Below are 14,491 nucleotides of genomic sequence, written 5' to 3' on the forward strand. Positions count from 1 at the left end.
TCAACATGACGGTTCAAAAAATTTGCAATTCATAGGAGTTTTATCATATTGATTTTACTGGAGTGGATACAGGGAAACTATTTGCACCGACAGGGTGTCAGTAAGCAGCCGTCAGGGATTTAAGATAACTGGCAAAAAATCCAGTCATAGTCATAGAATAGTACAGTGCAGAAAAAGGTCCTTCGGCCCATTGAGTCTGCACTGATGATAACTACCACTAAAAGTGCACCAATTCCATTTTCCAGCGCTTGTTCCATACCCTTGAATATTTTGATATTTCAAGTGCCCATCCAAATACTTCAAGGTTGTAAGGCTTCCGGTCTCCATTGCCTTCACAGATTCTCACCATCCTATGAATGATTTTTTTTCTCAAATCCACTTTGAATCTCCTGTCCCTCACCTGAAAATGATGCCTCCTCACAGTGGACCCCTCAACCTGCTTCCTATTCAACTTATCCATACCCCTCAATCTTTTACATCTCAATCATGTCCCCCCCCTCAGCCTTCTCTGCTCTTAAGCAAAGAATCCAAGCCTATCCAGTCTCTTCTTGTACCTTAAATTGGTACAAAATTCCTCTAGTATAGGGATATTACAGAAGGAATAATGAATTGGCTTTAACTTCTGAGAGGGCAGGGGCACTATATCGTGTAAGCAACAATATATTATTCTGTTGCCAAGATATTTAATCTGACCAATTTCTAAGGTCACTGTGGCAGATTTGTGCATAGTGAAAGAACACATTCTGTCATTGGAAGTGGTTTCTCTCGATTGACAGCTGCTCTTAAATCTTCAATTCTTTGTCAACGAGAAAACCTTCAGAGTCTCTTCAACTCCTTTTAACTTCTAGGCTGTGATGGACATACCAGATGTCTATATTGACAGATAGACAATAAGAGCGTAAAAACAATACATTCATTTTCCAAGGCATGCTTTATAATTTGTTGAGCTTTGGTATTCTTCTCCTTTATACAGCACCAGCTCAGAAGCAGATGAAACCCTATAGTCCACCAGTTATTCTGCTAATTGTCCCAGAAGGTCGTGGATGCTCTCAGACATATTCTGTTCATTCAAATTGGTTAAATGAAGAGATTTACAATTCGGGCTGCTTTCAACAGTTGCCTTTAATTTAGTGGTTCCTATATAGGGTTCTATACTTTTGAGAAATGCTGCAAGAATTTTAATTCAATGAAATTAAGGAAGATGGAAAACATTGGGAATTGAGATTATTCGAAGAGTGTGAGATTTCTGCAAGGCAGTTTGAACACTTAATTGATACATGCTTTCTACACTCTGGCTTCTGACATGCCAAATTCACCCCATCAACAAGTGTGGTAATTTTAGTGATTTGCTCTAAAAACAGAATATGCGCATGAGCAATAACTCAAAAAAACGTAATTGCAATCTTGGCCACAAGAGCTTCGTTTCAGGGGCAGAGAACAAAACCCATCTTGAGAAGTGGTCTTCCCTCCCTCAGGAGACCAGTTTTACAGCTCTGCGCCCAAAGGCTAGGTGCTTGCTGTATCAGAGTTGAAGAAAACAAAGGGAATAATGGTAGCTTACTGGGTAAAGCAGTGACAGTTTAATGGGTAAAACATGAGGAGTATCAGAACTGCAAGGGATGCAAAAGGAGTAGCAGGATGTGCGTCTGTGCTTAAGATTGCATCCTCCAAGTTACTGATCTCAGACATCCCATTGAGGGGATGTGCAAGTATAGGCTGCAAATTCGAAGATATAATACACTCAGCCACTTGTGCAAGCACCAATCATTCAGCATCAACCGCATGGCTGGGAATGATGCACAACCTGAGGAAGAAACATAAATTAAACTTCTTTCTTAAAGCAGTTGGCACATATTTTTAAAAAGCATTAAAGGAACTGTAACACTTTTTTTTAAGTGAACATTTAAAGTGATATTCAGCCTCACTGAACAGTCTTCAAATAAAGACAAATTTTATTTGAAATGATTTCGATAATTAAGTTCCTATATCCAACTTTGTAGCTGCCACTGAGAAACTGAGTTAGAGAATAGGGTAAGCTTGCAGAATGGGAACCTAACCGAAAATCAACTTCACTGTAAGAGTAACGTGGTGTATTTCAGTAGGAGCAGAAAAATCTACCAGTACAGATAACAAGTCTCGAAAAATAGTCACACATTTCAATAAATTACAAATATAGCACTGAGGGTCATTTTTGGAGGGATACAATTTAAAAGCAGAGAAGTTACATTAAACTGGTAGAGATTCCTTATTCGATCACACTTGGGAGTACTATATATAGTTTTGGCTTCCATATTATAACAAGCGTTTCAAGGCACTGGACAAGTGCGAAAGGGTTTAGAATGATACCACAACTAGGAGTTAAAAGCTATGCAGAAACATTGAAAAAGATGAGGTACTTTTCTCGAGAAAAGAGAAAACTGAAGGGGACTTAATAATAAATCTTTAATTAAATTTTGAAAGGATTTGGTAGGGTAGATGAAGAGAAGATGCTTCACTTGTCGCGAAACCAGGACTAGAGGCCACCACTATGATAGGCACTAATAAATCTATATGGGAGTTTAGGGGAACCCTCTTTATCTGCAGTGGTGAGAATGTACAATTAATTACTATAACAAGCCGTTGAGGCGAATAGCAGAGGTGGATTTGAGAACAGAAGAACGCAAAACTAGGAGTAGGTATTTGGCCCTTTGGGCTTCTGCTGTCATTCACAAAGTTCACTGCTAATCTTTTAACCCAGCTCCACCTTCTATCCCCTTATTATCCAAAAATCTACCCACTTTTGTCCTGAATATACTCAAATACTGAGCATTCACATCTCACTGGGGAGAGAATTCCAGAGTCACTAACCTTTAAGTGAAAAAAAATTCCTCTCATTTTAGTCATAAATGGTTGATTTCTTATTCTGAGATTGCAAGTTCCCCAGCCAGCAGAACCAATCTCCCAACTACTCTGTCAAATCCCTTAAAAATGTTGTGTTACAAGGAGATCACAGCTCATTCTTTTAAACTCGTGAAGAGAGGGATGTATGATAAACATGGGAGAAAAGAAAATAAAAATATGGCAGTGGGGTTAGCTGGGAGGAAACTCAAATGGAGCATAAACACTGGCATGGACTAACTGGGTTGAATGGCCTGTTCCTGTGCTATATAGGACTACATGGGATGCTGCAATTGGAACAGGTATGCAGCGTAATACCCATTAGCTTCGAGGCTACATGAGTAACTGGAGGAATTTCACTGTTTTTGAAAGCAAATTATACATTATTTAGGAGGTTGATGGTGACAGAAAGCACACTTAACCCTAACCCTAATTCTATCACCAAAGAAATACGTATTAAAGTTCCTTTAATATGCACCTCACAAAACACAACATACTTTGCTGTCCATCACCTGATCCATCCTCAGAAGTGCACTGCTCTGCTTTGAAGTACAGGTACCGTGTCAATCCTCTGCCCTTCCCATTCTCGTCATATTCACTATCTGTCCCAGAATCCTCTTCTGCTGTATCCCAAGTTTCCTTCTTTGCTTCATTGGCCTTTGAGCGGCGGCTGTACGTGATGCTGTGAGAGTCCAACCCATTAGTCAGGGGGATAGGGGCTGTGTCTGCATTACACAAAGTGTCACTGCTGTGGCTGGAGCTGAGGATGTCACTGTCCACGGAGCTCGTGCTCCGATCATTATTTACATCAGAATCTGACCTCTCTTCCGATTGGAGTGGGGTCTCTGGATCAGAGGAGGGAATCCGGTTTTCCAGTTCCCTGTTGTCCACAGAGGTTGATGAGTCTGCCTCTTGTGATGGCGACTCAATGGTTTCAAAGTCACTGCCTTCCGCACTTTTGAAACCATCGCCATTTTCTCCTGGAGTGCAGGATGACTGCTGTTGTTGCAGCAATGACAGGTTCTTCAATTTCTCTGTGCTTTCCTCCAAAATGGCTTCCACAGGTTTCCTGTGTGTTGAGGACCCTTTCACACATTCGTAGCTGTCTTCTTGGCTGCCTGGATCCCCAGCAGCCTTTTGATGGAGACACCTTAGTCCTTGGGACCCCGGTGATTGTTCTGGCAATGAAACATACAGCCGAATGGTATTGGCATGCTGGTCTAGTAGATGCCACAGTTGCGACTCAGTGAAAGCCGCTTGATTATCTTGGTTGTCTGAGCTTTCAACAAATATCTAGAACACATTAAAATTCAGGTTAGACTAGATTTAAATCATTAGATATAAATAAATGAACTGCGACACAAACGATCACAAACCCCTTGAAACCATATGGATTTGTTTACAAAACACTAAGTTCCACAAGCTTTGTATAGAGGTATCAATGTGTGGTTAAGTTGATAGCATTGACTCCTCTGAGGCAGAAGGTTCTGTGCTCAAGCCCACTCTGGAGATTTGAGCACAAAAACCAGGCCTGCACTGTCAGTACTGAGGGAATGCTGCAATGGTTCAGATGTTGTCTTTCAGATGATACGATAAAGCAAGGCTCCGCCTGTTTTCTCAGGAGATTGCAAAAGATCCCAGGAGAGGTCTTCCTTTATTAATTCCCTTAACAACACCACTAAGATTGTCTGGTGAGTATCACACTGCTGTCTGTTGGGCGCTGTGCATAATTTGGTTGCCAGATTTCCTACAATACAATTCAAGATGACTTCATGAGCTGTAAAGCATTTTGGAATGTCTTGAAGTCAAGAAAATGTGCTATAAAATGCAAGTCTTTCCTTCTTTATATGTTTGCATGCTGCTTGAGTTATAATTCAGCAAAAAGCAATGGATGCTTTGAATTTCCTTGATCTATAAAACACACAAAAATATCTCATGATAAATCGCTATCTTTTCAAATGTATTGAACTTGAGGTACAAAGCTTGATTAATGACTTCCCCAATAGAAATCAGTCATTTGAACTTTACACTAATATAGATAATTCAATGTTTGCTGTAGGTAACTAGCTACCATAAAGCTTAATTTCAAATAGGATTAACCACACAATAAGAACATAAGAAATAGGAGCAGGAGTAGGCCACCAGCTCTTCGAGCCTGCCCCGCCACTCAATAAGATCATGGCTGATCTGAAGTGGATCAGTTCCACTTTCCCGCTTTCTCCCCATAATCCTTAATTCCCTTGTCTATCAAAAACCTATCTACCCATGACTCCACCACTTCAACAGGCAGAGAATTCCAGAAATTCGCCACCCTTTGAGTGAAGAAGTTCCTCCTCAACTCTGATCTAAACTGCCCCCCCACCTCCTTATCTTGAGGCTGTGCCCTCTAGTCCTGCTATCCTTTCTAAGCGCAAGAACACATCATATTTTAGTTTAAAAATGCAATTTTCCTTCAGAAGGACAATATTTTAGAAGCTCTATTTAATTAGTTCATTCTGTATATTACGTATTTTCACACTAAATCTGTGTTGCTGTATCCATCCTGCTGGTATTAAGTTGGAATGGTTCACAAATTGTAATTCATCACCCAGAATGGCCTCAGCAATCCAGCTCCCTCCAGTTAGTTCTGCAAAATTATCATTCATCCATTTTATTGCAAAATTCATTCCACAAACTCACCTTATTACTCCTGAAGAACCCTTCGGCCTTCAGCGTTTTGTTGGGCATGGAAAGCATCCGCAGGTCATTGCAACATCGTTCCAGTACAATACGCATTGTCTCAGCAGAGAGACCTGTGGCCTGGGATAAAACAGAAACAGCACATGCTCCACATCAGATAACAACTCAGAATACATGTTTTGACAACTGAGAGAAATCCCATAAACTCTTGCCATAATTCTTCTATATGGTCAGACAAGTTTGGTTTATTATTTGCAAACTTGGTTCTTTCCACTTACACAATTTGAAATGCAGTAACATATGTGAAACTGAAGAGTCATCTGGACTTGAAATGTTAATCCCGTTTCTCTCACCACAGATGATGCCAGATTTGCTGAGTCCAGCATTTTCTGTTTTTGTACTAGAAAATATAGTCATGCTCTGACTACATTAGTGACAGATCTTTATGGGGTATGAACACACGCAATCATGCAGATTTAACAGAAAATAAAACCGATGATCTACATTATACCATTACTGTGTGCTATGTTCAAAAGGAATGTGTTCAACCACAACATGAAATTATCTAAAACTTCATGAGTAATTCATGAGAGAACCAACAATGTCTGAAGTATGAAAATGATTGATTATTTGGTGGTAATGGAAGGTCAAAACATTCATCTGCATATTAGCACTCAGAGCTTTCAAGTGATATTTCAAAGCCACAATCAAACTGGCATTCCTTGTTTCACCTCGCTCACTTTTATTAAGAAGTTAGAAGGAAAGTTGCTAGAGGGTGGTAATCATATGAAAAACATTCACTGCTTTTCAAGTTCTTAGATATATTCAAAGAAAAAGATTATACAAGTTACTGTTCAGACTGACAAATGTGGATTTAGGAACATGAGTGTTTCCATATCTTTCAAATGGAAAATTTATGTTAACATCTGAGGCTTTTTGAAGCAAGATTATACACTATCTTCAAATCTCTAGATAAATTGTTTCGTAGTTCATTTTTAAATGAATGGTATAAAGGCTTAGAGCGCCACTTTCTGGACAAAGATTGTTCTAGCAAAACACCAGTAGAGGCACAACAGACTGTGCTGAACCTGGATGGGATCCGCTGAATTAAATCCTACAATAGATTTACCTACAAGTTTATGTCATAAAATTACGTTGCTTGCTGGGGAAGACACACTGAGGATGTAGTTGCATTTAAAATCATCTGAAAACCACACTAGCGTTGATCTCACATAGCACTAAACAGGCAGGAGCAGGTGCAGCCTCTTGTTCAAGGAGATGCTAGAGGATGAGCTGAGGTTGGGAGGGGTGCCCAGTGAAAATGATGATGACACCTGGGAAAGGGATGTAATTATGACTGAAGTTAGGCAATTGCATTTTCGATTCTAAAGTCTTTTGGAATGATTTTCAAAAGCTAACTTTTATCCATAAGCAGCCTTTACGTTGACAAAATCGAGTAGTGTGTTCCAGCTGGACACATTACCAAATACACAGAAGATGTAGTACATAACGTATTAGCTGCTGATCACATAAAATTCAATTTCAATCATTCGTCTCTGTAAATGCTCAATACTAATCAACTGAAAAGCAAAACTATCATTTCTTTCAGGAAATCAAAAGGAAGTTCTAAAAAAAAGGATTAAAATATGTATTTTGTTAGTGATCACATTCTGCAACTTTGGCTCTCAGTCTGAGTTTATTCAGTGTTTACAGGTAATTTGATCTTTATATCAAGTTAATTTAGTACCTGGAAAAGGCAGGCGAACTTTTCAGCTATCCACCTTAGTCAAAACTAAAAATAAAAATGTAAAAATCTGCTCAATATTGTTCAAGCAGCAAAAGACAGAGGCGGTAACAGCTAATGGAACTGCAGAGGTTACATTAATGTCTAAACCAGGTTTGTCCAGTCTTTTTACAGGTGGGGCGGGGTGTGCACATTCCCCTTTTCATCTCACTCAAGAGCCGATGAGCAAACTCCGGAAAGATACACGAATTTCAAAATAAGTTTGAGTATGAAGAAAATAAACAAATTGCTGAGTAAAAATAAAGCAATGCCAAAGAAATAGATTGATATATTTAAAAAATAATAGAAGTGACCATTAGGTTGTGAGAGGCTGAGTGCGTGTGTATCTAACTAACCTCGAGCCTCAGGGTGTTTATTCACTCGCTGAGTGACTGAAGATGTGCTTTGCTGTGTGGGGGTGACTGCTGTGGATGCATGCACAGAGAATTGCTCAGTGATGGCCTGTACTTTCCCTCTCTTGATATCAGTAAAAATCTGAGTTCCAGTACACACGCATTTCCTTTTGGGATTTCTGTACCTGCAGTTATTGTTTAGGTTGTTGGATTTGCCTTTTTAATCTCCTCACCTATTTTCACATGCTTGATTTGCTTCACCGAGATGTGTTCGAAAACCATTTACCAGGTCCCTGTTTCTCTACCGAGACTCTCAGTGCATTCAATCCCTGGCCAACAACTTATGATTGCATTGCCCAAGGTCTTCACCTGAAGGGCTCTCTCAGCTTTCAGTTCTATAAGACTTGGCACATGAAACAACACCGCCTGTGTTTTCTCCTTCTATGCTCAGAGGCCTGGTCTGTTTAAAATGTTTGCATATTGCAGCTTTAAAATTAATAAACTGTTTTCTTTACATCAGGTCACTGGACTAATGTAGGTTAACATTTAAATTTTTATCCTACTTTTTTAAAGTTTGTTCAATTTCATATTTGCCCTTGCTCTGCTTTTTGATGTCTTTAGCGTCAATATCCCTTATTTATGCCTTCACAATCTAGGTTTGTGGGCTCTTTGATTAAAGCTAAATGCCAAAAGTAAATTGGCACTAACGTCTGCTGCAAGCGATATCAAGTTTATTAAACATTACTGGCTGGCAACAGGAGCCAAAATTGCTTGAAGGTCTACATTCAGCTCATTGTGGCAAGACTGCATTCCATTTCTTCAAATTCAAAGGAGCTCACAAAAGCAGATAAACTAAGTAGCCAAATGGTCTGCAGTTCCTACCTGGGAAATGAGTTGTTTGAACTCTGCCACTGTTTGATTAAGGTAAGCACGGACACTGATGGGCGGAATCAGAGTTTCTGTTTTCAGGTCAACCACATGCACTTTCACCATGACTTCTAAAGAAAACATAATAGATCAAAATGAGATGAGTAAAATGGCAATGACATTTCTGATGTTTATCAGCACTGTTTTGTGATGCCCAGTAACGGCTTCAGATTCACTCCGATGCAAGCACATTTGTTTGAATTATGAGGCTATGAGTTCATTGCGGACTCAAGCTCGGATCCAAGCTGACGTGCCAGTCTAGTTCTAGAGTGGCGAAACATGCTGCTGGAGGGGCAGCACAGCTCTGTCAAAGAGACAACACCAAGGAGTGCTGCACTGTCAGAAGAGCAGCACTGAGAAAGCGCTTTACTGTCAGGGGGACAGTGCTGAAGGAGCACGCTGTCAGAGGGCAGCAATCAGGAAGTGCTGGACTGCTGGAAGGATAGTGCAGAGGCAGCACTGTACTGTTGCTGGTACAGTTGGACTAATCTAATGCGGGGACAGGAAACTGTAAGAACAGAAAGGGAATTTTAGCCAAGAAAAATCATAGGTCTCAACTACATTCTCAACTATTAATTTTGAAATTAAAACATTATTTTCTGGTGCTGATGAAAGAAACTTACCTCCTGATTTATATGGTTGAAAAGCTTGATTAGGTTGTCTCGTTTCCAAGAGCAAGTCAAACATGTAAGACGATTTAACTCCACCAAGGAGCATCCCCACTGGGGTATCCTCCTCTCCCTCATAAGAGCGTTCCAAGTAATCATGGAACTCATCATACTTGACCAAGCGGCAGCAGTCAGGTGGAATTGCCTCTTCTAAATCCATGAGCTTCAAACAGAAGGTAGAGAAAGAGAAGCTGTCACTAACTGTTAATACCAATGATGTAACATCTATGTTAGGAAATTGACTCTAAATAAAACAAACCTTAGAAACATACAACTCAGGAGGTAACCAATGGGCCCGATGTCTCTTGGCTGGCTCTCTAAGAATGCAGTTATATTTAGTTCCACACTCCTGTTTTTGTCTGTAAGCTTCTAACTTCCATGCACAATTACCTGTACTAACCCCCTCCAAAATTATTTATAGAATAAGGTCAAGAATCCCAGATTCCAACACAAGTGAAACAATTTCTCCCCCATCTCCCCTCCCAATCTTTTACCAATGATTTTCAATCCATGACCACAATTACTGAGCTCATGTTAAAGGATCATTCCTCCCCCTGCCCATTTACTATCAAAATCTCTTATCATCTTGAAAAGCTCCTTCCTCAAATCCACATACCTTGTATGCTATCTCTACAGCTTCCTGTAACGTCTTGTCCTTGTGAACCTCCAGCTTGTTTTCCATCATTACCTGACGTGTGGGATGCATGCAGAACAGCTTGATCTAAGGTAGGAAAATAGTTTTGAAAAGCTCATTCTTGAAAATTATGCAACCAATTTGAGAATTAGCCAACATTTTATGATTGTTGCTGATCAACCGGGGTGAGGCAGCCACTATTCCATTTCAGGCGTATGCAGTCATTTTAATTAAAGACCCCTACAGACACACTCATAAAATTCTGCACACGTACATATTCACTTAAACATTCCCTACGCCATTCAGTAAACCCAGGAAGTGAACCCTCTACTGCAGCATTCTCCTCCATTAAGACATTCCTTAAATTACAGCTTTCTCCCAATGTCGTCTTATGTGGTTTGGTGTCAAATTCTGTTTGATAATGCTTCTGTAAAGCACCTTGGGCTGTTTCACTAAGTTAAAAGCATAATGTAAATTTAAGTTGTACATGTTTCAATGAACAATCATACTTGCACATTCCATTTTTCATTTCACAACGCACAAAAAGTATATTTGCATAAGCTTTGTAAACATGAGGTCACACGCTCCACAACATTGTCTATTGCACATTTAAAAAAAATTAAAAATGAAATTAGCCACACACTAGGGGCCATTACTGAATGATGCTGTAATAGAAACAGTAAAATGTTCAATGTCTCCATTCATTCTAATTTATGACAATTGCACTTGACAAAATACCTGAACAGTTGGAAACTGCTTAAGTCTTGACATTTAAATTTTGAAACTTCAAGTAAGCACCTGCTTTTTAAAATTATTTTATGGTTTCACTTGAAGAAATTGGCATGCTACAGGTTTTTCTTTGATGGCTGTCTCACCATCTGTCTGCCTCTCTGGTAATTCCACTCCCTTGCGACTAGCTCCAGCCTTCTCACCAGTAACTGTCTCAACCTGAACCAGACTGTTCATAATCATGAAATGAGCTGTCAACCACATTTCCACACCTCAAGAGTGCCCATTTCCACATCTGTAACATTGTTTCTTTGGAAGGAGGCAAGCAAGGAACAGGCCCTTCAGCCCTCCGAGCCTGCACCAATCATGCGTTCCTAAGTAGACTATCCGCTTGTATCCCTCATTCCCAGTGTGTTCATGTGGCTATCTAGATAAGTCTTAAATGATCCTAGTGTGTCTGCCTCAAATACCTTGTTTGCTAGTGCATTCCAGGCCCCCACCACCCTCTGTGTAAAATATGTCCCCCACATTTCTGTATTGAACTTGCCCCCCTTACCTTGAACTTGTGACCCCTTGTGTTTGTCATTTGTGACCTGGGAAAAGGCTTCCAACTGTTCACCCTATCTATGCCCTTCACAATTTCATAAACTTTGATTAGGTTGCCCTCAACATCCGTCTTTCCAGGGAGAACAACCCTAGTTTACTCAATCTCACCCCATAGCTAATACCCTCCATACCAGGCAACATCCTGCTAAACCTTCTCTGCACTCTCTCCAAAACCTCCACGTCCTTCTGGTAGTGTGGTGACCAGAACTGGATGCAGTATTCCAAATGTGGCCTAACCAACGTTCTATGTAACTGCAACATCATAACTTCTATACTCTATGCCCTGTCCAATAAAGATGAGCATGCCATCTGCCTTCTTCACCATCTTTTCCACCTGTGCTGCCACCTTTAAGGATCTGTGGACTTGCACACCCAGATCCCTCTGTACGTCTATACTCCTGATGGTTCTGCCATTTAGTGTATAGCTCCCCTCTGCATTAAATCTACCAAAATGCATCACCTCGCATTTATCTGATTAAACTCCATCTGCCATTTCTCTGCCCAATTTTCCAGCCCATCTATATCCTGCTTTATTCTCTGACAACGTTCATCACTATCCGCAACTACAGCAATCTTTGTATCGTCCGTAAACTTACTAATCAGACCAGCTACATCATCTTCCAAATCATTTATATACATCACAAACAGCAGAGGTCCCAGTACAGAGCCCTGCGGAACACCACTAGTCACAGACCTCCGTGGTTGAGTTCATCTACTGCGGCTGAAAAACTCATCCATGCCTTTATGACTTATGTACTTGATTATCAAAACGCACAACTGGGGAATCTCTCATCTTCCTCTCACCATTAACTTCAGCTCATCCAAAACTCAGCTGCTCCCTTACTCACTTGCAACAAGTCACATTCATCCATCACTCCTGGTGTTTTGTAAACTTTGTTTGGTTTTTAGTTCATTAATCAAGGAAAAACATCAAGTTTTAAACTAACTTAATGGATTGCTCACTGAAACTAACGAGTGTGCCTATGATACCCATGCCAGTCCCACATCAATGTGGTTTGGCTACTAACTGCTCATGAAGTGACCTAGCATGTCAGTCACTTGTATCAAACTTAGGGCAACCATCGATGGGCAATAAATGCTGTCCTTCCAAGCACAATTCAAGGATGATTCAAAACAATTTCAGTTATAAGTTCCAGAAGATGGGCAAAAGCTTGCAAATGGTATAGTTTAGTTATGGGTTTTATGCACATGCCAGTGAATGTGTGTGAAGTGGACTGTCATGTTTCAGAGAATAGATGGTGGAACTTTTATTAATTCATGGAACGTGAGCATCACTGGCAAAGCTAGTATTCGTTGCATAGAACATACATAGAAAATAGAAGGCGTAGGCTATTTGGCCCTTTGAGCCAGCTCCACCATTAATTATGATCATCAAATTCAATACCCTAATCCTGCCTTCCCACCATATTACTTGATCTCTTTATCCCCAAGAGCTATATCTAATTGCCCCTCCTAAATTGCCCTTGACAAGACAGCAGCAAGCTGTCTTCTTTGAACTGCTGTTCCGCTGTATGCATTGACTTTAGTTTTGCAAGGGCTCCTTGACACCACACTCAATTAAGTGCTGCCTTCATGTCAAGGGTAGTCAAAACTTACCCCGAGTTCAGCTCTTTTGTCCATGTTTAGACCAAGGCTGCAATGACGCCAGGAGCTGAGTGCCCTAACAAAATCCAAATTGAGTATCAATTATCAGGTTATTGCAGAGTTAAGTGTTGCTTGATAGTGCTATCTAGGACATCTTCCATCACTTTGCTGATGATCAAGAGTAGATTGGTGGGGTGGTAATTGGCCAGATTGGATTTGTCCTATATTCTGTGGTCCAGACATACCGGACAATGTTCCACAGTGTTTAGTAAGTAATAGTGTTGGAAAAACTTGGCTAATGATGAGACTAGTTCTGAAGTATAAATCGGTAGCCAAGATGTTGTTGGAGATCAAAGGGATGGCTGGATTCATACACTCAGTCATTTCTTGACATCGTGTGAAATGAATAGAGTTAACTGAAAATTGGCAGCTGTAGTGCTGGGAACTTCTAGAGAATGTCAGGGTAAATGATCCCTCCACAATTTTGGCTGAGGAAGATTGCAAGTGCTTTGCCTTTCGCACTGATGTGCTCGGTTCCCCCGTCATTGAAAATGGGGATGTTTGGGGAGCCTCCTCTTCCTGGTAGTTTAATTGTCTGTCATCATTTACAGCTGGATGCGGCAGACCTGCAGAGCTTGGATCTGATCTATTGGTTGTGCAATCATTTGTAGGAATTATTTAAATAAGAATCTGATGTTATTGCATAAACCTGCGACGGAGGTATTTGTTTTTGGGCTGTTGCTGTCATCAGGCAACAGGAACTTGTAGCTCCCTCCAGCCCCAAACACTCAGGTCGCCACATTCCTTAAATACTGGCCTCCCTGATTTTAATCACCTCATCATTACTATGGCTTCATCTGCCAAGGCACTAAGCTTTGGAATTCTCTCCCTAAACCTACCCGTCCTCCTTTAAAATATTCCTTAAAGTCTGATTCTTTGACCAAGTTTTTGGTTACCAGTTGCAATATTATTGTTTGTAGAAGTGCCAACTTTTGGTCTTACAAAACTCCACAGCAAAGTGTTGCTTATGTTTTTATTTATTAATTGTTTCATGGGAGTTTGTTTTCCATCCTCAATTGCTCTTGAACTGAGTGGCTTGCTACGCCATTTCAGAGGACATTTAAGAGTCAGCTATATTGCTGTTGATCTGGCATCATATGTAGGCCAGAACAGATGACAATAGGGATGGCAATTTTCTTCCCTAGTGGATATTAGTGAACCAGATGGGTTTTTATGGCAATGATAGTTTCATAGTCTCCATTTGCTGAAGCTAGGTTTCAACTCAAGGTTTTATGAATTGAATTTAAATTCCACCAGCTGTCATATTAGGATTTGAACCAGTGGCTGCAGGCACATGCGCGCACACATGCACAAGACTATGCATCATACCTTACATGTGTTACGTTCAATCTCCCGCTGTCTTTTTTCTTGTTCTTCTGTTTCTTTCTCCTTCTGGACCAGATGTTTAATGTGCTCAGGAAATTCATGGACCTCCAAGAACTCTATCAAAAAATAAAAATTAGGCTCTATACCTCAAAATAAAAGCAGAAAGTTAAATACTTTGCTTACTGAAAATAGTGAAGCATGTTGCAGGAGGAAGATAATGGGACCTGGGATCTACACCCAGAGG

The 14,491-nt window shown here is 40.4% G+C and overlaps 1 protein-coding gene across 5 annotated transcripts in view; it reads right to left on the reverse strand.

Moving 5' to 3' along the window:
* Positions 1-14,491, reverse strand: part of usp47 (ubiquitin specific peptidase 47) — a 166,673-nt gene that overhangs the window by 31,057 nt on the left and 121,125 nt on the right. For 4 of the 5 annotated variants that reach the window (XM_080190073.1, XM_080190069.1, XM_080190072.1 and 1 more), the window contains 6 exons: positions 14,251-14,363; positions 9,904-10,008; positions 9,243-9,450; positions 8,575-8,690; positions 5,557-5,676; positions 3,375-4,170 (listed from right to left, as the gene is read on the reverse strand). In XM_080190073.1, coding sequence (XP_080046199.1) covers positions 3,375-4,170; positions 5,557-5,676; positions 8,575-8,690; positions 9,243-9,450; positions 9,904-10,008; positions 14,251-14,363 — 1,458 coding nt within the window. The remainder of the gene's footprint in view (positions 1-3,374; positions 4,171-5,556; positions 5,677-8,574; positions 8,691-9,242; positions 9,451-9,903; positions 10,009-14,250; positions 14,364-14,491) is intronic. The other variant, XM_080190071.1, reaches the window with a different exon arrangement.

Source organism: Carcharhinus amblyrhynchos, chromosome 6 (assembly GCF_965287045.1).
Source record: "Carcharhinus amblyrhynchos chromosome 6, sCarAmb.v2.hapA, whole genome shotgun sequence".
In the NCBI taxonomy this organism is placed as follows: Eukaryota; Metazoa; Chordata; class Chondrichthyes; order Carcharhiniformes; family Carcharhinidae; genus Carcharhinus; species Carcharhinus amblyrhynchos.